The following is a 24,619-nucleotide window of genomic DNA, read 5'->3' as shown; positions in this document are numbered from 1 at the left end:
CCCACAATTCCATGAGAATTGTCCCCATGTTGGCAAACTGAGATGAGCACGTCCGATAAGTCAGGGAGATAACTCTTACATAATACCGTTTACCCCTGTGTCTGCTCCTTCAGGTTTATGCGATTTTTATGCAGATTTATTTTTTTCTTAAGAAGAACATAAAGTTTACAAACGAGAGGAGGCCATTCGACCCATCATGCTCGTTTAGTGTCCATTAGTAACTAAGTGATCCAAGGATCCTATGCAGTCTGTTTTCAAATGTTCCCAAATTTTCAGCTTCAATCACAACGCTGGGGAGTTTGTTCAGATTGTGACAACTGTGTGACGAAGTGTCTCCTGTTTTCCATCTTGAATGCCTTGAAGCCCAATTTCCATCTGTGTCCCCAGGTGCGTGTGTCCCTGCTGCTCTGGAAAAGCTCCTCTGGTTTGATGTGGTCGATGCCTTTCATGATTTTGAAGACTTGAATCAAGTCCCCATGTAGTCTCCTCTGCTCCAGCGTGAAAAGGTTCAGGTCCTCAGTCTCTCAGTAGGACATTCCCTTCAGACCTGGAATAAGTCTGGTTGCTCTCCTCTGAACTGCCTCTAGAGCAGTGATATCTTTCTTGAAGTGTGGAGCCCAGAACTGTCCACAGTATTTCAGATGAGCTCTAACTAGTGCATTGTACAGTCTGAACATTACTGCCCTTGTTCTCAATTCTACACTTTTGACAATATACCCTAGCATTGTGTTTGCCTTTTTTATTGCTTCCCCACATTGTTTGGATGGAGAAAGTGAGGAGTCCACATAGACTCCTAGGTCTTTCTCATGCATTACTTCATCTAGTTCTATTCCTCCCATAGTGTAATTATAGTAGACATTTTTGTTACCTGCATGTAATACCTTGCCCTTGTCCACGTTGAATTTTATCTGCCAGGTGTCGGCCCACAACTGAATATTATCTAAGTCCCTTTGAATAACCTGTGCTGCCGGGATTGTATCTGCTGAGCCACCTATTTTAGTATCATCTGCAAATTTGACAAGTTAGCTAACTATCCCGGAGTCCAGATCATTAATATAGATTAGAAAAAGCAAAGGCCCTAGTACTGATCCCTGTGGAACTCCACTAACAACCTCACTCCAGTTAGAAGCAACTACTCTAATTGACTGCAGATGCATGTTAAAAAAACTCCAACAAATTAGTAAGACATGATCTGCCTCGTCTAAACCCATGTTGACTATCTCCAAGAATATGGTTTTCATTAAGATGCTCCTCTATTTTCTGTCTAATCATTTTTTTCAACATTTTACAGGTGATGCAGGTGAGACTGATTGGTCTGTAATTTCCTGGCTCAGTTTTGTCCCCTTTCTTGTGGATTGGTATGACATTTGCTGTCTTCCAGTCAGTTGGCACATCCCCTGTTCTAAGTGTCATTTGGAATATTTCAGTTAGCGGCCTATAAATAATTTCCCTCATTTCTTTAAGTACTGTTGGAAATATACCATCTGGCCGAGGTGATTTGTTTGTTTTTAATTCTGCTAGTCCCTTTAGTATAAGGCAAAAATATCACCTCCCACCCCAAAATGGGGGTATGATTTTAATTTTTCTGTAGCATAGAGTCACAAGCTTGATGTAGTCCTTACGTGCTCTGGTATTGGAAGTAGTATGTAGAAGTATTTAGTATTTAGTATTTATATTTGGCTAAATAAACCAAATATAATTTTTCTAAACGTTTTGTGAGGGAATGCCAAATAATTTGCTTTTTTTCCATCCACGTGTACCCTAAGGGCTACTATATCTTAGGGTAGGGAGGGATTCATATATACCCACAGCAATAAAACAAAAATGTAGACTAAGAATGTTTTATTTTGTTTCTAACCCAGTAATTGTAGACCATAATATTGGGGGTAACCAGAATGTGATTTGTTTTAATTGACAATACTACTTTGAAATTCACAAGCCTGTAACATTTGGGGTCTCTTTCAAACATCAAAGACAAAGGTAAGAGATGGGTAAAGCTCTGAATGGGGCTTACATTTTTCTGTCATTGTCTCTTGCCGTTAACTAGTACAAACACCACTTAAGTTTGACTTTTAGCTCAAAGTGCCTCTGATCTTCAATTCTGTGCTCATGGTCTTTTGAGATGTTGAATATTCTTTACTCATTAAAACACTGCACACTGAAAATCATTCCCATTCGTTTTGTATAGGGATGCAGCGATACCGATAGCAGTATAGGGTATCGGGCCGATACTGTGCTCATGTACTCGTACTCGTAGAAATGTTCCGATACCACTCACCGATACCACTTCATGGCGCAGCGCGTCTTCTCGTCACGCACTTCATCAGCAATATGCATATTCAGTTACAAATTATACACGGTCTGTCTCTTTTGATTCAGATTAAGGAATATTTCTTAATGTCTAAATGATGTCGTTGCAAACCCAGGTCTCTGGATCAATCCCTTGATCAGTTAGCTGTTTGATCATGTGCTAAGTTTTGTATCAGTGTAATGCACTGTAGATTTGAAAAGCGCGTTTTCTGCATTGATACGCAGCGCTTTCGTTTTATGCATTTTTTTATAACTGGCTATTTATGTTTATATTGTAGTTATATTGTACAAGTCTGCTAAAATATGTGCAGACCGATTTATACACCAGTTTACACAGTTTATTGCTAAAATTACTAACTAAGAAGTATAAATAAATGCAACATGTACAACAACAACAACAACATCAAACTTTTATTGAGTGACCACAAACTACAAATATTCAGCTGGTGTTCTGCACATTATGTATTCATGCTGGTTCATATGGAAGCTCACAGCTGATCATACTGAGATGATTCTTCTATTCATCAAAAAGAACCTGCCTCTCACCTTTGCAATAAAGGCTCAGTCCTTAGAGACGCACTAATGTATGATGACTATTTCAGTCGTTCTGTTACAGCAGGCTTTGTGGTGTAGTACTGCTATTCAGTGAGTTAGATATTTAATTCAAATGTGGAGACAGTGCCAGTGTGGAGGCTGTCTTTGTTTACACAGAACGTTTAATCTTCATTTTTGGATGTCAGAAATATATTTAATATTATTTATATTTTATTTTGTATCAACCAGAGTGCATCTGGCAAAAACTTACTTCAAATGCATTGCACTTTGATGGTAATTGTCATTTTTATGGGAAAAATACTGCCTTATTAAGTACTTGGTATCGGTACTCAGTATCGGCAAGTACCCAAATGTAAGTACTCGTACTTGTACTCGGTCTGAAAAAAAGTGGTATCGGTGCATCCCTAGTTTTGTATTTATATTTTTACTTTGAAATGTTCTCAATTTGCTACTAAAATGTGCATATTTCCTCTCATTTCTACCATCACCTGTAAAAAGAACTTCCAAAGATGCCCCCCCCCCCCCCCCTTAATGCATGTGAAACTTGCCCCCCAACCAGTCCTGAAAAGAAGAAAGATGCAGTGCTTTTTGGTATTAGTAAAGGGACAAGATTAAAAAGCCCTGGGCTTTTGTGAAAATTGTAACAAAGCTCTGGTGTGTCTCTGCATCAGCACCACAGTGGACATGCGTCAATTGTGACAGAAAGGCCAGGGCCTGACGAAACACGACTCGGCAACTGTGCTCAAGGGGGCCAATGCTGATGACAGAGACTGGGTATTCCGATCATCTTTGGCTGGTTCCTCTGACTGGGGGAAACAAATATATACATTCATATTGGAGTATGGGAGCAGTGCCTTTGAGACAGTAATTGAAGAGCCGGCTCAATTTGATCATTGGTTCAGACAAGATGAGATTAAGCACAACTATATTGTATCTAATATCTTATTCCCCTGGCGGTTTAATACCAATGTAAGTTTTGCACTGTGATCGGCAATGTCTCTCTACACCTCTCACGTTATACGTGCCTATTAACTCTGAACAGTAATGGCCCAGTTGTAGTCAGTGATGCCTTGAGCATGCTGTCCAGTCAGCTCTCTGCATTTCTTTCCCATCACTCACTTCTTGATGCTCTGCAATCCGGCTTCCGCACAGCTCACTCCACTGAGACTGCTCTCCTGGCAGTCACTGACTCCCTCAGCTGTGCTTGGGTGGCCTCTCTCTCCTCAGTCCTCATCCTCCTTGACCTCTCTGCAGCATTTGACACCGTCGAGCACTCCATCCTCCTCTCCTGCCTTGCTGACCTTGGAATCTCTGGGACTGCTCTCACCTCATTCTCCTCCTACCTCAGCGACCGGACCTACCAAGTGCCATGCCGAGCTTCCTCATCCACTCCCCAATCTCTCCTCACAGGCGTACCCCAAGGATCTGTCCTGGGCCCCCTCCTGTTCTCCCTCTACACTCGCTCCCTGGGCCCCCTCATCATGCAGACGCAGACAATGCCCAGATCTTCCTGTCTTTTCCCTCTTCTAATTCTCTCATTCCCTCTCGCACCTCTTCCTGTTTATCTGCTATCTCCGCCTGGATGCACTCACACCACCTCAATCTCTCCAAATCTGATGGTGCTTCATTTACGCTGGGGGGGGGAGGGTTGACAGCATGTCAATTATTAGCTCACAAATCTAGGATGTAGGAATTGTCTTAACTGTATATTTCTCTTACACACTTATGTAATTTTGAACTTGTAATGTGTACTATGCTTTGATCTGTAATTCTAGGCTGTATTACACTTTTATAATGCTGTTATGTTTTGTAAGTCGCCCTGAATAAGGGTGTCGTGTCTGCTAATAAATAAATAATAATAATAATAATAGTTCTGTGCCCCTTCCCCAACTTGGGACAGGACTTAGGTGACCAGATTCAATAATCTTCCTAATTGAATTCAGATTGTGTTACTGGGGTGACAAGGTGATTGGTTGTAGAATTAGTCTGACAGTAACTTCTTCAATCTTATTTTCAGGTTGGCACCCACCGGAGAGAAGATCATCAAAAATACCACTGGGAAGTGTTGAAGGGAATGAAGTGCTAGCATCCTCTCTTCTGAATAGATAGATCATAATTAATTACACAATGCAGACCCCAGGCGGCCTGAATGTGAGACTTGGACATGGGGAATAACCTGGGGCACTGCTCCACTTATACATACCTGGGTACAGACTCATGACCACAGCCTGGCCATTGAACCTGGCAGTCACAGGAAGTCCTGGGCAGCTAGAGAGCAAAGCTGTGCCTCCAGAGTCAGGGGAGGCAGAAACAGAGATGCAATTCTTGTTATCTGGCTCACAAAACAAACACACACAGGAGATACACATACACCTGAATTTCAGAACCAAATGCCAGGAATTAACCTTCTGTCTGACCTCAATAAATTCCCATTTTGACTGGGAGAGGAGGAGCGGTCCAGTCTAGCAGAAAAATGTGCATCTATGTGGTGGTGGGGGGGGACGACACACCCTTTAGCACACTTACTGTTAAATTCAAGAGGGGAAGAGGGAAGAGGAGATTGTTGTGCTACATGGTATGCATCATGTCAAATACACATTTTCTGCTGGTGTGTGTATGTATGTGTCTGTCTCACTGTCTCTTAATGCAATTATCTAACCAACCAATCACATGGCAGTTGCTTCAATGCATTTAGGGGTGTGGTCCTGGTCAAGACAATCTCCTGAACTCCAAACTGAATGTCTGAATGGGAAAGAAAGGTGATTTAAGCAATTTTGAGCGTGGCATGGTTGTTGGTGCCAGACGGGCCGGTCTGAGTATTTCACAATCTGCTCAGTTACTGGGATTTTCACGCACAACCATTTCTAGGGTTTACAAAGAATGGTGTGAAAAGGGAAAAACATCCAGTATGCGGCAGTCCTGTGGGCGAAAATGCCTTGTTGATGCTAGAGGTCAGAGGAGAATGGGCCGACTGATTCAAGCTGATAGAAGAGCAACTTTGACTGAAATAACCACTCGTTACAACCGAGGTATGCAGCAAAGCATTTGTGAAGCCACAACACGTACAACCTTGAGGCGGATGGGCTACAACAGCAGAAGACCCCACCGGGTACCACTCATCTCCACTACAAATAGGAAAAAGAGGCTACAATTTGCACAAGCTCACCAAAATTGGACAGTTGAAGACTGGAAAAATGTTGCCTGGTCTGATGAGTCTCGATTTCTGTTGAGACATTCAGATGGTAGAGTCAGAATTTGGCGTAAACAGAATGAGAACATGGATCCATCATGCCTTGTTACCACTGTGCAGGCTGGTGGTGGTGGTGTAATGGTGTGGGGGATGTTTTCTTGGCACACTTTAGGCCCCTTAGTGCCAATTGGGCATCGTTTAAATGCCACGGCCTACCTGAGCATTGTTTCTGACCATGTCCATCCCTTTATGACCACCATGTACCCATCCTCTGATGGCTACTTCCAGCAGGATAATGCACCATGTCACAAAGGTCGAATCATTTCAAATTGGTTTCTTGAACATGACAATGAGTTCACTGTACTAAACTGGCCCCCACAGTCACCAGATCTCAACCCAATAGAGCATCTTTGGGATGTGGTGGAACAGGAGCTTCGTGCCCTGGATGTGCATCCCACAAATCTCCATCAACTGCAAGATGCTATCCTATCAATATGGGCCAACATTTCTAAAGAATGCTTTCAGCACCTTGTTGAATCAATGCCACGTAGAATTAAGGCAGTTCTGAAGGCGAAAGGGGGTCAAACACAGTATTAGTATGGTGTTCCTAATAATCCTTTAGGTGAGTGTATATTAATAGACTCTGCTAGTCATTATTTGGTCCAGTGTTCACATTTCACCTTTCAGCTTTCATTTCAGCTTTCAAAATAAAACAAAGCTGAGATGACACTACTACTGGTTAGCTAGCTAGTTAGCAGTTTTGTAATGCTAATCGGGAGCTAAGTCTAGCTGGTTGATACTGCCCTGGTAACTGACCATGGCTCAATTCAAGTAGCTAAAAAACTCAATATTGTCAATTAAAACCTATGTTAGTTGCTCTATAATTTTCCCATCACTCCACTCAAAGCAGGCTTGCTTGCTAACCTTCTAAAATAACCAAATTGTTTTGTAATGTTAGCTAGCTAGCTAACTGACAGTTACTTGTTCACCACCAGAAGCAACAAGCTAGCATATATTTCAGCAGCAGTACATCAAGACGCCAAGTTACCTAGCTTGTGGATAACTATAAAGCACCAAAATAATATCTGTGCAAATACATGTAAGTCCATACTTGCTGAACATGTTGACCAACCTGTTTAGTCTGTTTGGTGTTCGTATGGTGTCTTTTCAAACAGTCTTTTAATAATAGTGCTACATTTCTGTAGTCACATTTGAGACAAACCCCAAGTAGATGACACAACTGTCATCCTCTTTCACAAGAAAGGAGACACAGATCTATACACCCATTAGTCTTCTTCCCATTGTATACAAAGTATTTACAAAAAATAAAAATAATAATAATAATAATAATAAGACTCCACCCAGCTAAGAGAACAAGCAGGATTCAGCAGTGGATATAAATCAGAACGATGTAAAGAAAGCATTTGATGATGATTGTGATGATTAATTACAATCCCAAATATCCTGTGTCTTTAAGATATGTGACGTCTTCTATTGAAAATCGTGACCCGGAGAGACTTTTGTCCAAGTGGGCGGGCGCAGGGGACGGGAAACCGGAAGAGTGTTATTACGTCTGTGTTGTTTCTGTCAGAGGGTCGAGAGTCTAGTCTGCTTAATGTATTTCTCCCGAAGAAAGCCTCGTCAATTATTCTTATTTTTTGGTTCGCTTGTTTTTGTCAAACATTGGGGGTGCATAAGCCTTTAACATATGAGTGTTTCACTGGTGGTCATCCGGCTGGAGCTTGCGGACGACTCACGGCTTCCAGAAGGTTTCCAGTACTCCGCCGGTGAGTGACTTCATTAGCGTTTATTGTTGCTGGTCTGTGGCTGGATATCAGCGACCTGACCACGCAGTATTGTCAAACGTGCTTAGAAACCCCCCATGTCGTACAACTGAAATGGTGATAAATGGCATGGAGAGGCGCAATGGGATTAAATTAGTCTGTTTTCTGTGTGCGACACACAACTCCCCAGCGACAACATTTGCAAGTCAGCATCGCTGGCCGAGCTAGCTCTCATGTCATGCATCACATACGTAAGTTCTGTTGTGGGGGCACTTGTATGTCGGTGTCGCCTTCTTGTAGCGCAGATGTCCGCAGTTCATCGCAGATCTGCAGAATCCCGTTGATTCCAATGGTGGAGCCGCGCAGATCCGCGCAGAACTGCGGACATCTGCGCTACACGAACTCGACCAGTGTCTGTACATGTATAAATTATGGCTAACTATGCTAAATTAAATTATGACCTATTACTAAACTATGTATGTATTATTATTATTGTTGTTGTCATTATTATTATTACTATTATTATTTAATAATAATAATAATAATAATAACACAAATAAAGCATAATTGGCCAAATATTAATTGAAATTACGTCTGTATCCAAGTAGTTTACAATACTTGCATTTGCAGTTGATTATGATTACACAAGTGACTGTATAAAACTAATACAAACACGCAAGATACACAATACATCTATAATAGTTAGTGACGCAATTAAAACAGTATGCAAGATATACGCTTTAAGTAGAAACGTTTTTTTTTTTATTCCGTGACATCAAGGAACTGTAAACTGTAAACGTTTCCTGGTGAAAATGTTAGATATTCTATCGTGGTTTAAATGAATAAATATATAAACAACATATATAAAATTAATGCAGTGATGTTAGATCCACTAAAGCAAATGATGTGCTTGCTCTATTGATTACAATATGCTTCAAACTGCAAGGATGCTGCAGAACAAAAGGTGCAGCTGATCTGGTATTCTGTGGTTGGTGTCAAGTGACATAGTGATGGAGGTGACAGATGCATGGCTGCCATGATCTATGGGTGCAGTCTGCATGGGTGAAAGCTGAGGGGTAGGAATTGTGGTCAAGTATCATAAACTGGACGTGCTGGAAGATGAAGCAGGAATTGCACAGAGCAGGAGATGTTGGCTAGGAGTAGGAACAGTTTGTCAGCAATACACCAGGAAGGGAAAAGGAGAGGCAGATCTGAGCATGGTAAGCACAGAAGTGGTGGGACATACCGTGGGGAGGAAATCGAAGTTTGATGTTTGAATGCGTTTCTGTATTATGCTGCGGATTTTGGCTCGCTGATTAGCAGCAGTTATGTGGATCTGATTAGTTCAATTATGTGCTGTGTAGCTTGTCATCATTTCTCAAGTTTCAAAGAAGAAAGGGGCTCTTAAAAAAAAGATTTACGCTTAAAATAAATAAATAATATAGCCCAATACTATTTTTAAGTTATGCTAAATCATTCTGTGAGGTTTTTCATTCATTGATATCGTAAAGATACTGTGTTTAGATCTATCATTATACTATTACAGCATCTTTTTTTAACTATTTGGTGGCTTCTCAAATCCCACATTTACACGAAACTAACAACCTTTACTTAATGTACATTTCACTTGTCCCAGCTGAGTATTTCTTGGGACCAGTGAAAACATTCTCATTTATTTTTATTTTCTATTTTTTTTCCAAAGGATCTTCTTCCAGATTATTAAACTTAAGGGGGAAGTAATTAAATTTCCACTACAGCTCATTTCAGCATTGTAAGGGGACAGGCTTGTTCTTATGGGTCTAAATAATAACAGAGGAGCTTACAGAGTGTTGCTAGGTGTTGCTCCAGTGTGAGCTTTGACAGCTTCCAGAAGAATTTAAACATGGCAAAAACAAAGACAAATCAAGCATATGACCATAACTGTTGTTCTGATTGCTTCCAGCTCTTTATTTGCCCCCAGCTAGAACAATACTCATTGTTATCTCTGACCAATCAGAGCTGTGTTTACAAGTGAAGTCAGCTCCACACCCACCCTTGTTGGTCTCCTCATATGGCCTTCAGTTAACCAGAATAGGAGTTCTAACTCATCTTCTCGGTCTTGGCTGTTACCAAAATCCAGCATGTGCTAAAATGTGGAGAGGTATGTCCTTAGCAATAGGCTAAATCGGGTCCTTTTTTGTTTTGATGTTAAAAAAAGTTATTGCGGTTCTTTATTACTTCTATTGTTATGTTTATTGTTAAGTGTGACTAAGGCCTAACACTGCCTATGTTCAGACCGGGCTCGCTCTCTCGGTTTTTTGCATCTTATCTTGGCTGTACTGCAGCGCTTCTGAACTCAGAGGGTGGAGTCTGTTAATGGGCTAGTCACTGGAGTGCCATTTCGGCCTTTTTCCTTGCTTTGAAAGCAGTCTGTATTGATTTTGCAGTCTCTTTATTGGATCATTTAGATTGATTTTGGGCATAACCTTGACGACGTACTCTGAGATGTAAGTATGTGTGTATGAATGTGTTTTTGGTTGAAAATGTTACATAGCACTGAACCTATGAGAGGTTTATTGCTAGTTTAGATTTAGTTTATTGAGAAATAGATTTTTTCAGTAATTCTATAAACTAGATTGGTTTTAGTTTTTTTTTTTTTGCTGCACTGTGTTTTTAAGTATAGTTTTTGTTCCATGTGCTGTGCTGCAATCCCTATCTTTAATTGCAGTGATACTTCATACAAAGTGGATTGTTTTTTTTTGTTTAAAGGTCCAGAATATATGAGTGCTTCTGTGAATGGTGCTTTTAACGCAGCAGTATTTATTCTGTGCGCACAAAAATGCTAGCAGCCCCCACACCCCTGCAAAAGTGTGTTCGTGTATGTTGTCCTGCTGGCTGGAAAAAAACTCCACTCACTGCACCTTGTTCCTGCACTGAAACCTTTATCATGTCATTAAATAAAATGGCACCCGCAGCCCCGTCGTATTTAATTAATGTTTGACCCCCGACAGGCGGTGACATGTCAGATGACGAAATCAAAGAGAAAGCGGTGGGATCTGCCAAGGCCTGTCTGAACGGGAAATCTGACCTGGAGAAGAAGGCAGCGCTACACCAGCATATTGGGAGCAGGGCGATGACAGACATGGCCATTGAAACCATTAGCCCAAGCCAAGGTAGGGATCTCGGGAGGGATGCCATAGATAAACAACAAGCACTTCTGGAAGAATATGCAAACTGCACACAGGCAGAAACTCAAAGACAACTTTGCCACTAAGCCACCCGTCATATTTTTTTTTAAATGATTTGCTATACCTTTGTTTCCTTGTTTTCCCAAACTTTTAGATAATAATGCTCAGGAAAATTTCCCTGACCCCAGGGAAGTGGAGGGGGCCAGTGCGCTTCCCAGCACCTCTGAGAAAACTAAAAACGGGAAAAGCCCAACGGAGGCTGCTGCCCTCGTGCCGGACTCACCTTCCAAACAGCTGCCCGATCAAATCTCCTTCTTCAGCGGGAACCCTTCAGTCGAGATCGTCCACGGCATCATCCACCTCTACAAAACCAAGTAAGCACAACGTCCTTTACATTTCCTGCCAACATCACCTCAAGTCCTGTATCAGAAGATTTTAATCATCATTTTTTAAAGTGCTATTACCCGTGCTATGGGTTTATTAATCTCTTTCATGTAGAGAAGGGCAGTTAGACTGAAATTGATATAACAGCTTAAAGTATTAAGCCTATAAATGATACTAGTGTGACACCTCTACATGTTTTAGTCAGTTCTCCATAGGGGCCCCCCATCAGAATTAAATACAAGAGCAGACAAAACTTGATTCTTGCTTTAAAGAGGAATTCTAATTCTATTTAACAGAGGTTAATGTGTAATTTGCTCATTCAAGGGCAATTTTCTAATTGTGGCTCGCTGCTTTTTAGAATATCATTAGAATAACATTCCCATATAAAAAGATTTTAATTCCATACAATTTTCAGTCTTCTCAGTGTAGAAGGGTTTAGTCTTTGGAGCTCATGACATTGGATTCCCAACCCTAGACCTGGAGGACCACTGTGATCACAGAATCACAGAATGAATGATTGTCTTATTTTAGCTGTGTCAGTTATTTCCAGCTCTTAAACACGTGGAGATGGTTCAGGTTATAATTGATGGCTGGAGCTGTGAACACTAACAGACTTAGGAAGCTATTGTAGAGGCTTTCACAGATGTTTGCATTGCAAGGGAGTTCTCTCCGATTCACCCTGAGCTGTGTGTCTCCTAGTAAAATGACCTCGCTGACAGAAGATGTGCGGCGCAGCGCCATGCTCTGCATTCTGACGGTTCCGGCCACCATGACCAGTCACGACCTCATGAGGTTCGTGGCACACTTCAATGATGTCATCGAGCACATGAAGATCATCCGAGACTCCACACCCAACCAGTACATGGTGCTGATTAAGTTCAGTGCTCAGGTGATGTGATATGGACAGTACTGCACTTTTAAGTGAACCGCCATTTCAGAAACAAGCATTAGTGGGATTAATAAAGATGAATAAGAAAACATCTTACTGGGACTAAAGTATTGGATAATGCAGACCTGCCAACCTATATGCATTTTGCGTAGCATGTACGCATTTTGACATCAATGTACGCTGGTACGCATTGTAACACCAAAATATGCAAAAATAGTGCTGAAGTTCTACACACTTGCCGTTATTGACCTGATTGATTAAAACATTGAGCAGAGCCAATCCAGGCTCAAAATATGGAAGATTGACAACATCACAGTGTCCCTCTCCCAGGCTGGGAGGCGAGATCCCGCCTCCTGTCCCTCACTCTTGATCAATAGGCTCCACTGTGCAGGATCCTAGGAAACCGAATATACTGTAATTACACGTACACATGGAGCATTAGAATACTGAACATAGAACATACCGTAATTACTTGTGTAAAAGGAGTATTACAAATACTGAACATAAAAACACCAACCACAGAATGAAGGTCTGGGGCTGATTTTTTGATTAGGATCACTGCTTATTTTATATAATTCTAGTGCCAGATACATTCCTGAAATAGCCAGAAATGCCTGGCAAAGCCCCCTTGGAACCCCCACCAGGGCTTCCCCAAAGGGTCCCCCCATACCCCTGGCCTAGGTTGTAGTGCCTTTGGCACTCCTCTTCAGACCTTCTGACTTTCCACTCTGATGTCTGAGTGTTGGAAACAAACCTAATGTGTGCGATGCCTTCTTGTAGCCATGCACGGCATAGCAAGGTTAGCTAAAACAAAAGTGCACTATTATTTTAGGTATTATTCATTGACTGTGCTGCTATTCACTTTATTTATTCATTAAATCTTGTGTTTTTGTATTGAGACCTAAAGTAAACCGCAATGAGCTACATATACTTATGATTTCAGGTATCTACATATGCTCTGTTTTTATTTATTAATAATTTACTTGCACTTTGTATTGAGAAAAAGCCTATCAGGGAGCACTATCCTGATACCAGGACACCAGGTTAACATAAAAACAAAGTTATAAAGCATTTGTTAATCAAAGTATATGCATAATGTATTGTTTTCTGGTGGACAGGTTGAGGAATGTTGTTCATACGCACTACAATTTTAAGTGTCTTTAGCTTATGCTGCTGATGTGCTATTCAAAAAGTCCAGGGTTGGCAGGTCTGGATAATATTAGAGCATATTAAGCCTTGAATGTATCTCAACCACACAGAAATGGTATGTGTGAGTGTGGCTGTAAAAGGGTTAAGAAAAAGGCTGTTGTCTTCAGTGATGTTTAAATTTATTTTAGGAATCTTCAACCTTGTCTGTTAGTGCCAGAAGTCTGGACATAGCAAGCGTATAGGTAGTTGAAAAGCAGTTTATGTACTTTGGTAATGTGTATGTGCTATCTATATTAGACTTGCAAGATTAATGTGATGGGTCCTGCATGTGACATTCTGAGAACAATATATGCACACTTAATAGTATATTCACACGGTCTTTCACTGTCAAATTTGCATTTCATTTCAGCAAACTTGGAAGCAAAAAAAACATCACCTAAAGAGAAGTTTATTTCCTGTGTTATGTCAGTGGTTCAGTCAAGAAAATGAATCGTCACCAAATTTAACTGGAGAAGAATTCTTGAATATACACTCACCTAAAGGATTATTAGGAACACCTGTTCAATTTCTCATTAATGCAATTATCTAACCAACCAATCACATGGCAGTTGCTTCAATGCATTTAGGGGTGTGGTCCTGGTCAAGACAATCTCCTGAACTCCAAACTGAATGTCTGAATGGGAAAGAAAGGTGATTTAAGCAATTTTGAGCGTGGCATGGTTGTTGGTGCCAGACGGGCCGGTCTGAGTATTTCACAATCTGCTCAGTTACTGGGATTTTCACGCACAACCATTTCTAGGGTTTACAAAGAATGGTGTGAAAAGGGAAACACATCCAGTATGCAGCAGTCCTGTGGGCGAAAATGCCTTGTTGATGCTAGAGGTCAGAGGAGAATGGGCCGACTGATTCAAGCTGATAGAAGAGCAACTTTGACTGAAATAACCACTCGTTACAACCGAGGTATGCAGCAAAGCATTTGTGAAGCCACAACACGTACAACCTTGAGGCGGATGGGCTACAACAGCAGAAGACCCCACCGGGTACCACTCATCTCCACTACAAATAGGAAAAAGAGGCTACAATTTGCACAAGCTCACCAAAATTGGACAGTTGAAGACTGGAAAAATGTTACCTGGTCTGATGAGTCTCGATTTCTGTTGAGACATTCAGATGGTAGAGTCAGAATTTGGCGTAAACAGAATGAGAACATGGATCCATCATGCCTTGTTACCACTGTGCAGGCTGGTGGTGGTGGTGTAATGGTGTGGGGGATGTTTTCTTGGCACACTTTAGGCCCCTTAGTGCCAATTGGGCATCGTTTAAATGCCACGGCCTACCTGAGCATTGTTTCTGACCATGTCCATCCCTTTATGACCACCATGTACCCATCCTCTGATGGCTACTTCCAGCAGGATAATGCACCATGTCACAAAGGTCGAATCATTTCAAATTGGTTTCTTGAACATGACAATGAGTTCACTGTACTAAACTGGCCCCCACAGTCACCAGATCTCAACCCAATAGAGCATCTTTGGGATGTGGTGGAACGGGAGCTTCGTGCCCTGGATGTGCATCCCACAAATCTCCATCAACTGCAAGATGCTATCCTATCAATATGGGCCAACATTTCTAAAGAATGCTTTCAGCACCTTGTTGAATCAATGCCACGTAGAATTAAGGCAGTTCTGAAGGCGAAAGGGGGTCAAACACAGTATTAGTATGGTGTTCCTAATAATCCTTTAGGTGAGTGTACATGTGTAATTTATATAGGTCTTAAATTACACTTCAGCAAAATAGTCTTTGGTGAGGGGCCTCAGACTGCTTTATAACACCCTCATTATCCATCTGTTTGGCAGAGGACTGTCTTGTAATGTTAATTATTAATGATATTTCAATTTTTATAGGCGGATGCAGACAGCTTTTACACTACCTGTAATGGACGTCAATTCAACTCCATTGAGGATGCAGTCTGCCAGCTGGTCTATGTGGAAAGAGCAGAAGTCATCAAATCTGAAGAGGTACGTGTGTAAGGGTCTTACAGTAATGTTAAAATGGGTTTCCACCAAGCGCCATGACTGCACCAACTTAGCATTGAACATTCTGGTTCGCTAGGGAAATGTTGGCCCACTACACCGTGTTTAGATCCTTAGAGGTTTTTGCTTTTGATGGTACATTTGAGGCATATGAATTTCTGAACCAGCTCCTGCTGTCACTTGTGCTGCCAGTGCCCATCAGAGAATAATATTTTTTTCTATTCGGTTAAACTATGTGGGACCCTAAACAGATTAGCCGCGTGATGGAGTTAACATGTTTGTTCGGCTTCACCGCTCGATTAATCCTCTTAATGTTTAATTTGTAGTTTGTACAGGATGCTGAAGAAAGATATGTGAGCAATTCAGCCTCAATTCAGCTTAATTTCCAAACCTGACTCAGTTCAATATGTTTCTAAACCATGTTCCTTCCTTTTAACTGGGCTTTGTGTCAATGTAAAGACTAAAGAGTGTGGCTTTTGATTCATGACTGAAAGGATGTGCTGGTGACACAAGAAGGGTTAGAACGGTGTGGTTTTGTATTGTCTCCCTAAGATGGTGTCTGATATGCCCTCAATACGCAGTCCCTCAGCTGAGTGTGTGTGTATGTGTGTGTGTGCGCGCTCTGTCCCTCCAGGGGGCCAGTTTGCCTGTGATGGACCTGACGGAGCTGCCCAAGTGCACCGTCTGTCTGGAACGCATGGACGAGTCTGTGAACGGCGTGCTGACCACCCTTTGCAACCACAGCTTCCACAGCCAGTGTCTTCAGCACTGGGAGGACACTACGTGAGTGGCTCCTCTACAAAAACGCAGGGCCTTTAACCCTCTCCAGAAACAGGGGTGCAGAGACACTGTAGGTCAGAGGTTCCCAAACAGTTTGGCTGGTGCCCCCCTGTACATTTGGACCACAACTTACGCTCCCCTGTCTCACACCTAACGTGTTACTGATGTATTCACGGATAAACATGGTCCATCTTCCACTCCCATGAGTCACGAGCAGGTACGTAATTAAATTAATCAACCAACGTAGTTAAAGGCTCATTGACATTTTGGACCTACAGGTTATTTTTATGTATTTATTTTTCCATAATTATCACCTCACATAAACTACTTTGTATTTTGGTCTGAAACTATCAAGGCTCACAGACGTCACTATGTGACACTCCTCTGTTCTGACTGGCCATTGTTCTCTCTTCTGATTGGATATGACTTGATATGGAATAATCCAATCGATTTTTGTGGGAGACTATTGAGTTCCGAAGACGGTCCATCTTACACACACTCACAGATATTTTAACTGGATAGTTGAGTCCTGTAGCTCTGATGAAAGGCTGCTGCCAGTGGGGGCCACAATGAACTGTTGTCTCATGGTTTTCGTGTGTGTCTCATCTTGACGTTTTCCCCATTCAGATTTTTACTCATGCCCCCCACTAGGGGGTGCGCCCCACAGTTTGGGAACCTCTGCTCTAGCCATCCACAGCATTTTGTGAAGCTTGCTAACTCATGATCCCCCCACTGTGAAAATACTGTTCAGTGTGGTTTGCATCTTGACTGACCTTGCACATAAAATGGAAATCTCTTGCATAACAGGAAATTTAAAACTGAAATATACAGTGGCTTTCAAAGAAATAGGAACTAGGAAGAAATGGGTAAAACTATATTGCATCAATATTTCATTCAAATATATTTTATTTACCTTTCACGGCTAACACTCATACATATTGGATTTTCAAACTGGGTACAGTGCCCCTTTATCATCCTCTGTGTTTAACGGGACACAATTCTGTTTGTCTTTCCCTAGGTGTCCAGTGTGCAGGTACTGCCAGACCCCTGAGCCCGTGGAGGAGAACAAGTGCTTCGAGTGTGGTGTTCAGGAGGTACCTTGACAAATTGCAGCCTGAGACCACAGAGACTATAGGTGTTACAGTGCCAAGTGCACATCAGTGCCCATTAGAGTAAATCTTATTGTGGATAATTTAGAGCCATAATCTTTCCTTTTGATTTTTGTCGTGCATAAACTTTGGGTCAGTTATTCTATCCAGAATCCAGGCAGGATTTTATTTTAAATCCCCATGTTGCCTGATGTGTTAATCTTATTTCTTGATGCCATTATCTAACTTAATTATTTTCTTAATATTTTAAAAGCCTTCTGCCTGAATGCTTTGTTCTTCGGGTATAGAAATAATCATAAATGCTCATCTGGAACACGTCTGCCAGAATTATTTTATACCAAATGCTCTGGGCCTTTTTTTTTTTTTTTTCCAGTATTACAGATTTAATATTTTTCAAATGAACTTAACATGAAAGTAAATCCAGTCTGTATTTGAATGCAAACATTTAGTGTGGCCACCTTGCATCAATAATCCCTTTCCGTCTTTCCTGCCATCTTAATTGGGAATCGTAAACAACTTTTGAATCGTCCCATACATTCTTACCACATGTGGGCGTGTGTTTGCATTTCTCCTACTCTTTCAGATTCCTTGCATGTGAGGCATACTAAAGGCATCAGCTCAAGTACACCATTAGTTTTGACATTTTTCCAAAGTTCAGGTTTCAGTGTTTTGATTTCATGTGCAGAAGCATAGAGGCAGAGCAATGCATTTGAAAAACCTGCTGTTAACCGAAGGAGCCTACTTCTACTTTCTTGGCATGGGAGAAGCATGCGATCCCAAAGCAGAAATGTCCGCTAACATACAGGAACACAGATAGACATCGAGAGGAAAGTGGAAAGTTCAGAGGAGGCTGTTTTAGTTAAAGCACCACTTCTCTGTATTTGGGATGCACCACCCCTTATTTTATATTTGAAGTGACTATATCCCTAACTGATTAATGTGCTTTTAACTCTGTTACTTTCATGTTTTACCCCCCCCCCCAAAGAAAACTATACAGTGACATTTGTTTGTAATGTCGTGCTTCTTGTCCCCCCAGAATCTGTGGATTTGTCTGATCTGTGGGCACATCGGCTGTGGCCGGTACGTCAGCAGACACGCCTACAAGCACTTTGAGGAGACACAACACACCTACGCCATGCAGCTGACCAATCACAGGGTTTGGGATTACGCTGGAGGTGAGGGGAACAGGATGTGTGCGTAATATACAGATTTGTGACGTGGATAAGATCGAAAACAGCATCAACACATCATCAAAGCCCAAGCAAGAGCCCTCGCACCAACCTGGCATTGTATGTCGTATGGGGCCTGATGTGTCAGTCATGGAGAAGACTGGCATTTCCAACAGCACTGTGGATGTGCAGTGAATGGAGATATTAATTTAATGTGCTTGGAAACCTGCAAATTGTGCAGTGATGAGATAAAATCATTAGTTTAGCAGCAGGAAGTTTTCCTGACTGAAAGCACATATAAAACTTTTTTTTTTTTTTTTCAACAAACATGTTGATCAACAGTTTGCGCTCTCTACTTTTTCCTGTGTTTGTGTTTGAAAAACCTGTTGGTTGGTTTTAAACAATGGCTGAAATATCACTTGGCAATAATAGGTTTTGCAAAAAGCCCCACGATCAGTACAGTTGGGTCATTCTCATTGGCCAGTCAATGAAGTACACTTGTATTTTCTTCCAGATAACTATGTCCATCGCCTGGTTGCTAGTAAAACCGATGGGAAGATTGTTCAGTATGAATGTGAGGGAGACATCTGCCAGGAAGAAAAAATAGATGCTCTTCAGCTGGAGGTACTTAAGTCTTTCAGCGCACCACCTATACACACACTGGGAGCTGTAATTGAATTAGACAGGGCATGTGTGCTACATTGGAAAGATTTCGTTTTTCAGCACATCGCAAGCTAGGAACTCTTGGTGCTTGTCCAGTCTGTTGGCAATGCAGACCTGTCACACTGACCCAGTGTTGACAACACAGGGTTTTACTGCAGTGTGCAATGTCTTTTGTGAGTTTGTTGGTTCAGCATGGACTTTCATGCTCTCAGTCAACATTCAGTCTGCATAGGCCAAGATTATCTGTATTTTAACATTTTCTTAAATGGAGGTACACATGTGTGTCTTGACATTATACACTGAAATAAATCATATACTATTGTTAGCATAATGGAAAGGATGCAAATAGCACTAGGAGTGAGTCTCGTTGTCATTGTTGGCACCCGTCATATTACATGTGCTTCTTCCATAAACATAATATGTAGCAGAACAGAACAGAAATGTTGATTCGCTTGACCCCTGGGGTCCAGCTGTTCCAAAACAAGTGATGTATCATTTTTGCATGGCCTAGTCAATAGCTGTTTTAATGTTTTTCTTTATTTCCCATCCAGTATTCATACCTGTTGACCAGTCAGCTGGAATCGCAGAGAATCTATTGGGAAAATAAAATAGTTCACCTGGAAAAAGATACTGCAGAGGAGGTAAGAAAAGTTTCTTCTATGACTTTTTGAGTATATATATTAGTGTTACTCGGTTCAGTTTAATCCTGTTTTACAAGTTTATCCTTCAGTTTGGAGCTGTCTGTTAAAAAAAAAAAAATGAAATGTGCTTTGTGTGTGCAGATCTGTCCAGTTCTGCTTTATTATTGAGATTTCTTCTGACCCAAGAAGCAATCCATATGAAAACAAAAGGGAATCTAAGTTATTCTCCCTGAACTCCCGCAAAGGCACTCTGTTACACTGTAATGTGTGTCCCCTGGCACAGTTTAAACAGCAGAAATACAATGTCCTGAAGGATTTTTGAATTTACTGTATTTAAAATTTCATAGTTTCACATTTTGCCAGTAGGTGGCGTTTATTATCCTGGAGATGGATCCAGTTATAGCATCCCCTGACAACTGCACACTTGTCCTACCCTAGTATATAGGTTGTGCTTGTTTCAATAACTGAAATACTTAAACATGGCTGGCTTTATGAACTGTCATCTATGTAAAAAATGATCCTCAGAGGAATTCAGGAAAATAAATGGATCTGTCAGATTTGTACACAAGTGAAATATTTAATAGAACTACATCAACATCCGTCTCCCATTGGAAAGAGCCTTTGAAAATTCTCGCAGCAGACATACAGAATGGACACACACCAGGGAACAGTTAAAAGTAGATCTTCCTGTCTGCAGGCAGAATGTAAATTTAGGTGACAGAGTTCATATAACTCTGCAGAGACTTTGCATGCATTGAGGAAATCAACGTTTGGCATTATGTTATAATTCCTAATAAACCCTGTTTCATTTAAATTCAAGAATAGTTAGATTTGTAGCTACAACCAACTAGGAGCTGGTATATGTCCACACAACGGGAAAAACACTGGTTTGTGTACACTAGTATTTCTGTTTCTTTTCCAATTGGAAACGGTTCTGTTTCTCTTGCAGTCGCTCTGTCACCTGCAGGTTTGAGTGAAATCGATTTAATTGTAGACGTACCAACGTCCGCAGTTACAGTACAAAAACGTTTACATCCTGAATGATATCAGCACTGACACTGCTCTGGTGCGTCCACAGATCAATAACATGAAGTCTAAATTCAAAGAGACCATTGAGAAGTGTGACAGCCTGGAACAGAAGCTGAGTGAACTGGCAAAAGACAAGCAGTCTCTGGAGAGGAAGTAAGATTATGTAAACTTGTCATGGCACCAGCTTGTGTGACACGATTTTCCTCATGAAACTGATTGCTTTCTTGCATAATAAAAACAATATGCAGGAAGAGTGAAACTAAAACTGTAGCCCCATCCGTTCATTAAAGGGTAAGAGAGTCCTTGTTTCTACTGCCTGACTAGGAAAAAATATTTTTCTCCATTCGGTTGACAATTTGTCCTCCTTCAGATTCCAGCTCTAGCCTCTGGTTGTGATCTCTTGGTAGCTGTAAAACCCATTGTCAGCAGGAACGTAGTTCATCTACCCATGACAATCTTAAATACCTCTGTTAAGTCTCGGCTAACTCTCCTTGTTTCGCAAGCTTCATAAATTAAGCTTTTTTTAGGCTATCTATATCCGACATTCCTTTTAGACCAGGAATTAATTGGGTCACTGTCTGTGCTCTTTTAAGAGGCTCAATGCTCATTTCTCAGTTTGCTGATTATACGATCATCCACATAATGTATGTAAATTCAGAATGACAGTAGTCCAAGTACATGTTGCATTGCAGCTTGTGGCCGTTTGAGAATCCGGCTGATTTATCCTTCATTCCTGCTGAATTAATTAGTAGTTTTAGTCTTTCGCATGGAAGCTGATCAAGTCTCTGTCAACTGCCATATTTGTAGCACCCTAAGAGACATTTCCCATTAAACAAGACCAACCTTTGTCAAACCCATGCTGACGGTGTCCACAAACCATTGGCAGACCTTCTTATTAGTTAATCTATGACAGTTCCCTGAAAACTGTGACAAAAATGAAGGCTTTATATAGAATAGAGACACATGTTTCTCAAGCTGTTGTAATGCATTTAGAAAGCTCCAGATGGATTGTGATTATGAAATTAACCTGCAACAAGGGATCTCCCACTCTGTGACAGCCAGACTCTGCTGTTTTCCAGGGACTCATTTTTTCCCTCACTCCCCAGATATGTTTTGAAAGTTTTTTTTGGAAGAAGCCGTCATGTTCATTCCATCAATAAAAAGTCTTGCTTGTATAAATCCGATTGATAGAGCATACCATAATAAGACATTAAAAATCAAAACATAATTTTTGTGCTCAGTACTGAGTTAATGCCCACCTTAAGTTAAACCCTGATTAGTGATGATTCCATATAGCACACTAAGTTAAATGTATGCCATCATTATAGGTCGTTATTTCATTTTACCATCTCTTCTTGTTATTCTTGTTATATGTTGTCTCTGCGCTTTTTTGTGTTGTGTGCAGTTTTTATATAATTTTTTTTAGTGACCAGGTTTTGGAACCATTGGTGAGCACTGGTAGCTCAAATACTTGTCTCTTCAGGCAAATGGGTAGATTTCCTTTCGAAAGCGAGCCATTACTACCAAATGTAATCTATCCCATTTTTACTCTTCTTTTAATTTCTTCTATAAGATCTGTCCTGATTTGTTATCCAAGGTAGGCATAACTTGACTATCTTTTGATTTTAGTTTAGTTTTAGTTTTCTTCACTCTCAAAAAAGCTATTGAACATGACTTTGCTTTTACTCAAGTTCATTTTCAGTCCACTTTCCTTATATTCTTATATATATATTAAGACTTTCCAATCCTGTCCTTTCTCAAGCCTGGATTTTGATGTCCAGTCTCAATTAATTTCCCTGCTCTTTTTTTACGCACAAGGTGCACTCAGCTGGGGAACAAGGTGGCCAAGCTGGGCAGCGAGCTGAAGGAGGAGCAGGAGATGAACAAGTGTCTGCGGGCAAATCAGGCGCAGCTGCAGGCCCAGCTGCGCGAGGAGGAGCGGCACATGCGTGAGACGGGCGAGCAGAAGGACGGCCGCATCACCGAGCTCCAGGAGCAGCTGCGCGACGTCATGTTCTACCTGGAGACCCAGCAGCAGATCAACCAGATGCCGGCCGACGCGAGGCAGGAGATCCAGGAGGGTCAGATCAACATCGCGTCTGCCCCCTCCCCTACGCTAAGTGCCACCAGCAAGCTGTCTGCCAGAAAGGGCCGGGGCAAGAGGGGCAAATAAGAAAAGACTAAAACTAAAAACAACTGCTAGTGCCAGAGCTCCATTACATGAACAGAATTACTGACAATCAAAAATATAGCACATTCAACTCAAAAAATAAATCGGACAGCTAAGACCTGGAGATCAGTGTAGCCGGTGTGGCCCTGGACACAGTGAGAGGATTGATGGAGAAACTGCATTTTTCAAGCTTGTTCCTACTTGGAAGTGTTGGCCGACTGAATCCGTTACAGAGATCATGGGATTTCCATATCTCTCTCCCACCTCATGGATCTCAACCTCTGTTTGTGTTCAAGTTTTTCAGCCATAATGTTTCCTATATTAAAAGCTTGTTGTCGTCATTCTAATATTGACAGAGTTAGCGATCATATTCATCTTAACGTATAGAATGGGATGCTTTTATACTTGTTTCCAGGTAGTCTCAAGCCCTTCAATATTTATTTTCCATTGCTTAACATCCAAGTCTTGGAGGATATGAAAGTCCAAAAAACTACTTGGAATGAGAGGAGCAAAAACGCTAGCTAATCCTGGGTGGAATCACTGCTGTCTTTTTTAGGGCCTCACTCACTCCACAATTTCTTGTTGAATCCGCTTGTATAACACTGCTTAAGCGTTTGTTCTATTAACCCACCGAAGCAGCTCTAATTCTGTGAAATGTCCATGAAAGTTACCCTTTAGGCTGTGCTGTGTGTATAATCTCTTTTCAGCATCTGTGGCTTTCATTTCCTGATTTGCATAACATAGAGGAGCTCATTAGTACTGGACATACTGTTTCCTAGAAGTTGAATGCCTCCTATCGGCAACCGCATGGCACAAGTTAACTGTTCCTAAGTGTAAACTTCTGCTCTTTTTATTTATGTACTTTAAAAAGATTTGTAAAACTTTTTAAAATATTAAAGCTACTATGTTTTCAGCTGCAATATGGTAGGATATGAATCTTGTATTATTGGCTTTAACTGACCAGCTGAAGGTACTCTGCCTTGGAATGGCACTGTAAGCCAAACCGCACTGGAGAGCCATGAGTAAACTAGACCCTTTGCTCAAGCCAAGGGGAACATTCCCAACTCTACTGTGAGGCAGAGCCCTGCTGTATTAAAATGAGCACATAAAGAAAAAACAAACCCACGGAGGAATAATCTTTCCTACATCCACATCCATGCTGCCAATATCAGCCTCCTCTATGGGTTCACAAGAGTCAAATGCCCAGATACCCATGTACTCGTGTCTGCTCCAATCTGTGCTTGCTGCTACTGTGTCAAACTTGTACTAACACTGCTCATTTTCATATGGCCGTGTTCTGCACCCCATCTTGTTGACTGTATCACAAAGGAAGCAGATGCATGGGGAATTTGTTTTTCCACCATGGGAAGTCAATATCTCAGTCCACTCTTGGCAGCCCTCACAGGTCTGGGCCTTAGCAGCTGTTGATATGAAATCGATGTCTAAAGGAATGCAGCAGCACTCCCCCTCTTGTGTCCGATTATTTCCCTAGTGCGTTTTGTCATAATGCTGTTGGCTTCTGAATGCACTCCAGAAACATTCTTTGGGGAGGAACAACTGTGGTTTAAAGCAGCGACTGCCTGTCAACCACTGTCTG

The 24,619-nt window shown here is 41.4% G+C and overlaps 1 protein-coding gene across 2 annotated transcripts; it reads left to right on the top strand.

Moving 5' to 3' along the window:
* Positions 1-7,607: 7,607 nt before the first annotated feature.
* brap (BRCA1 associated protein) lies at positions 7,608-23,942 on the top strand. 2 transcript variants are annotated; one of them, XM_066689105.1, is made up of 12 exons: positions 7,608-7,842; positions 10,830-10,991; positions 11,161-11,380; positions 12,090-12,279; positions 15,333-15,446; positions 16,096-16,244; positions 17,260-17,335; positions 18,387-18,525; positions 19,034-19,143; positions 19,734-19,823; positions 20,902-21,005; positions 22,671-23,942. In XM_066689105.1, the coding sequence occupies exons 1-12, from the start codon at positions 7,764-7,766 to the stop codon at positions 23,023-23,025; spliced, it is 1,788 nt and encodes a 595-aa protein (XP_066545202.1). In that variant the 5' UTR covers positions 7,608-7,763; the 3' UTR covers positions 23,026-23,942. The 2 variants fall into 2 exon arrangements, with proteins under 2 accessions (XP_066545202.1, XP_066545203.1); XM_066689106.1 differs by lacking the exon at positions 7,608-7,842 and adding an exon at positions 10,162-10,325.
* The last annotated feature ends 677 nt before the right edge of the window (positions 23,943-24,619 follow it).

This window comes from Amia ocellicauda, chromosome 17, assembly GCF_036373705.1.
Source record: "Amia ocellicauda isolate fAmiCal2 chromosome 17, fAmiCal2.hap1, whole genome shotgun sequence".
NCBI classification, from domain to species: Eukaryota; Metazoa; Chordata; class Actinopteri; order Amiiformes; family Amiidae; genus Amia; species Amia ocellicauda.
This window is presented reverse-complemented; position numbering and strand designations above follow the sequence as displayed.

What these genes read in the sequence shown, in the direction of transcription:
- brap (XM_066689105.1), top strand. Translation starts at nt 7,764, where the DNA reads ATGAGTGTTTCACTGGTGGTCATCCGGCTGGAGCTTGCGGACGACTCA. An exon ending in TAGATGCTCTTCAGCTGGAG is followed by an intron (nt 19,144 to 19,733) that starts GTACTTAAGTCT and finishes TTTCCCATCCAG; the next exon opens with TATTCATACCTGTTGACCAG. An exon ending in AAAAAGATACTGCAGAGGAG is followed by an intron (nt 19,824 to 20,901) that starts GTAAGAAAAGTT and finishes GTGCGTCCACAG; the next exon opens with ATCAATAACATGAAGTCTAA.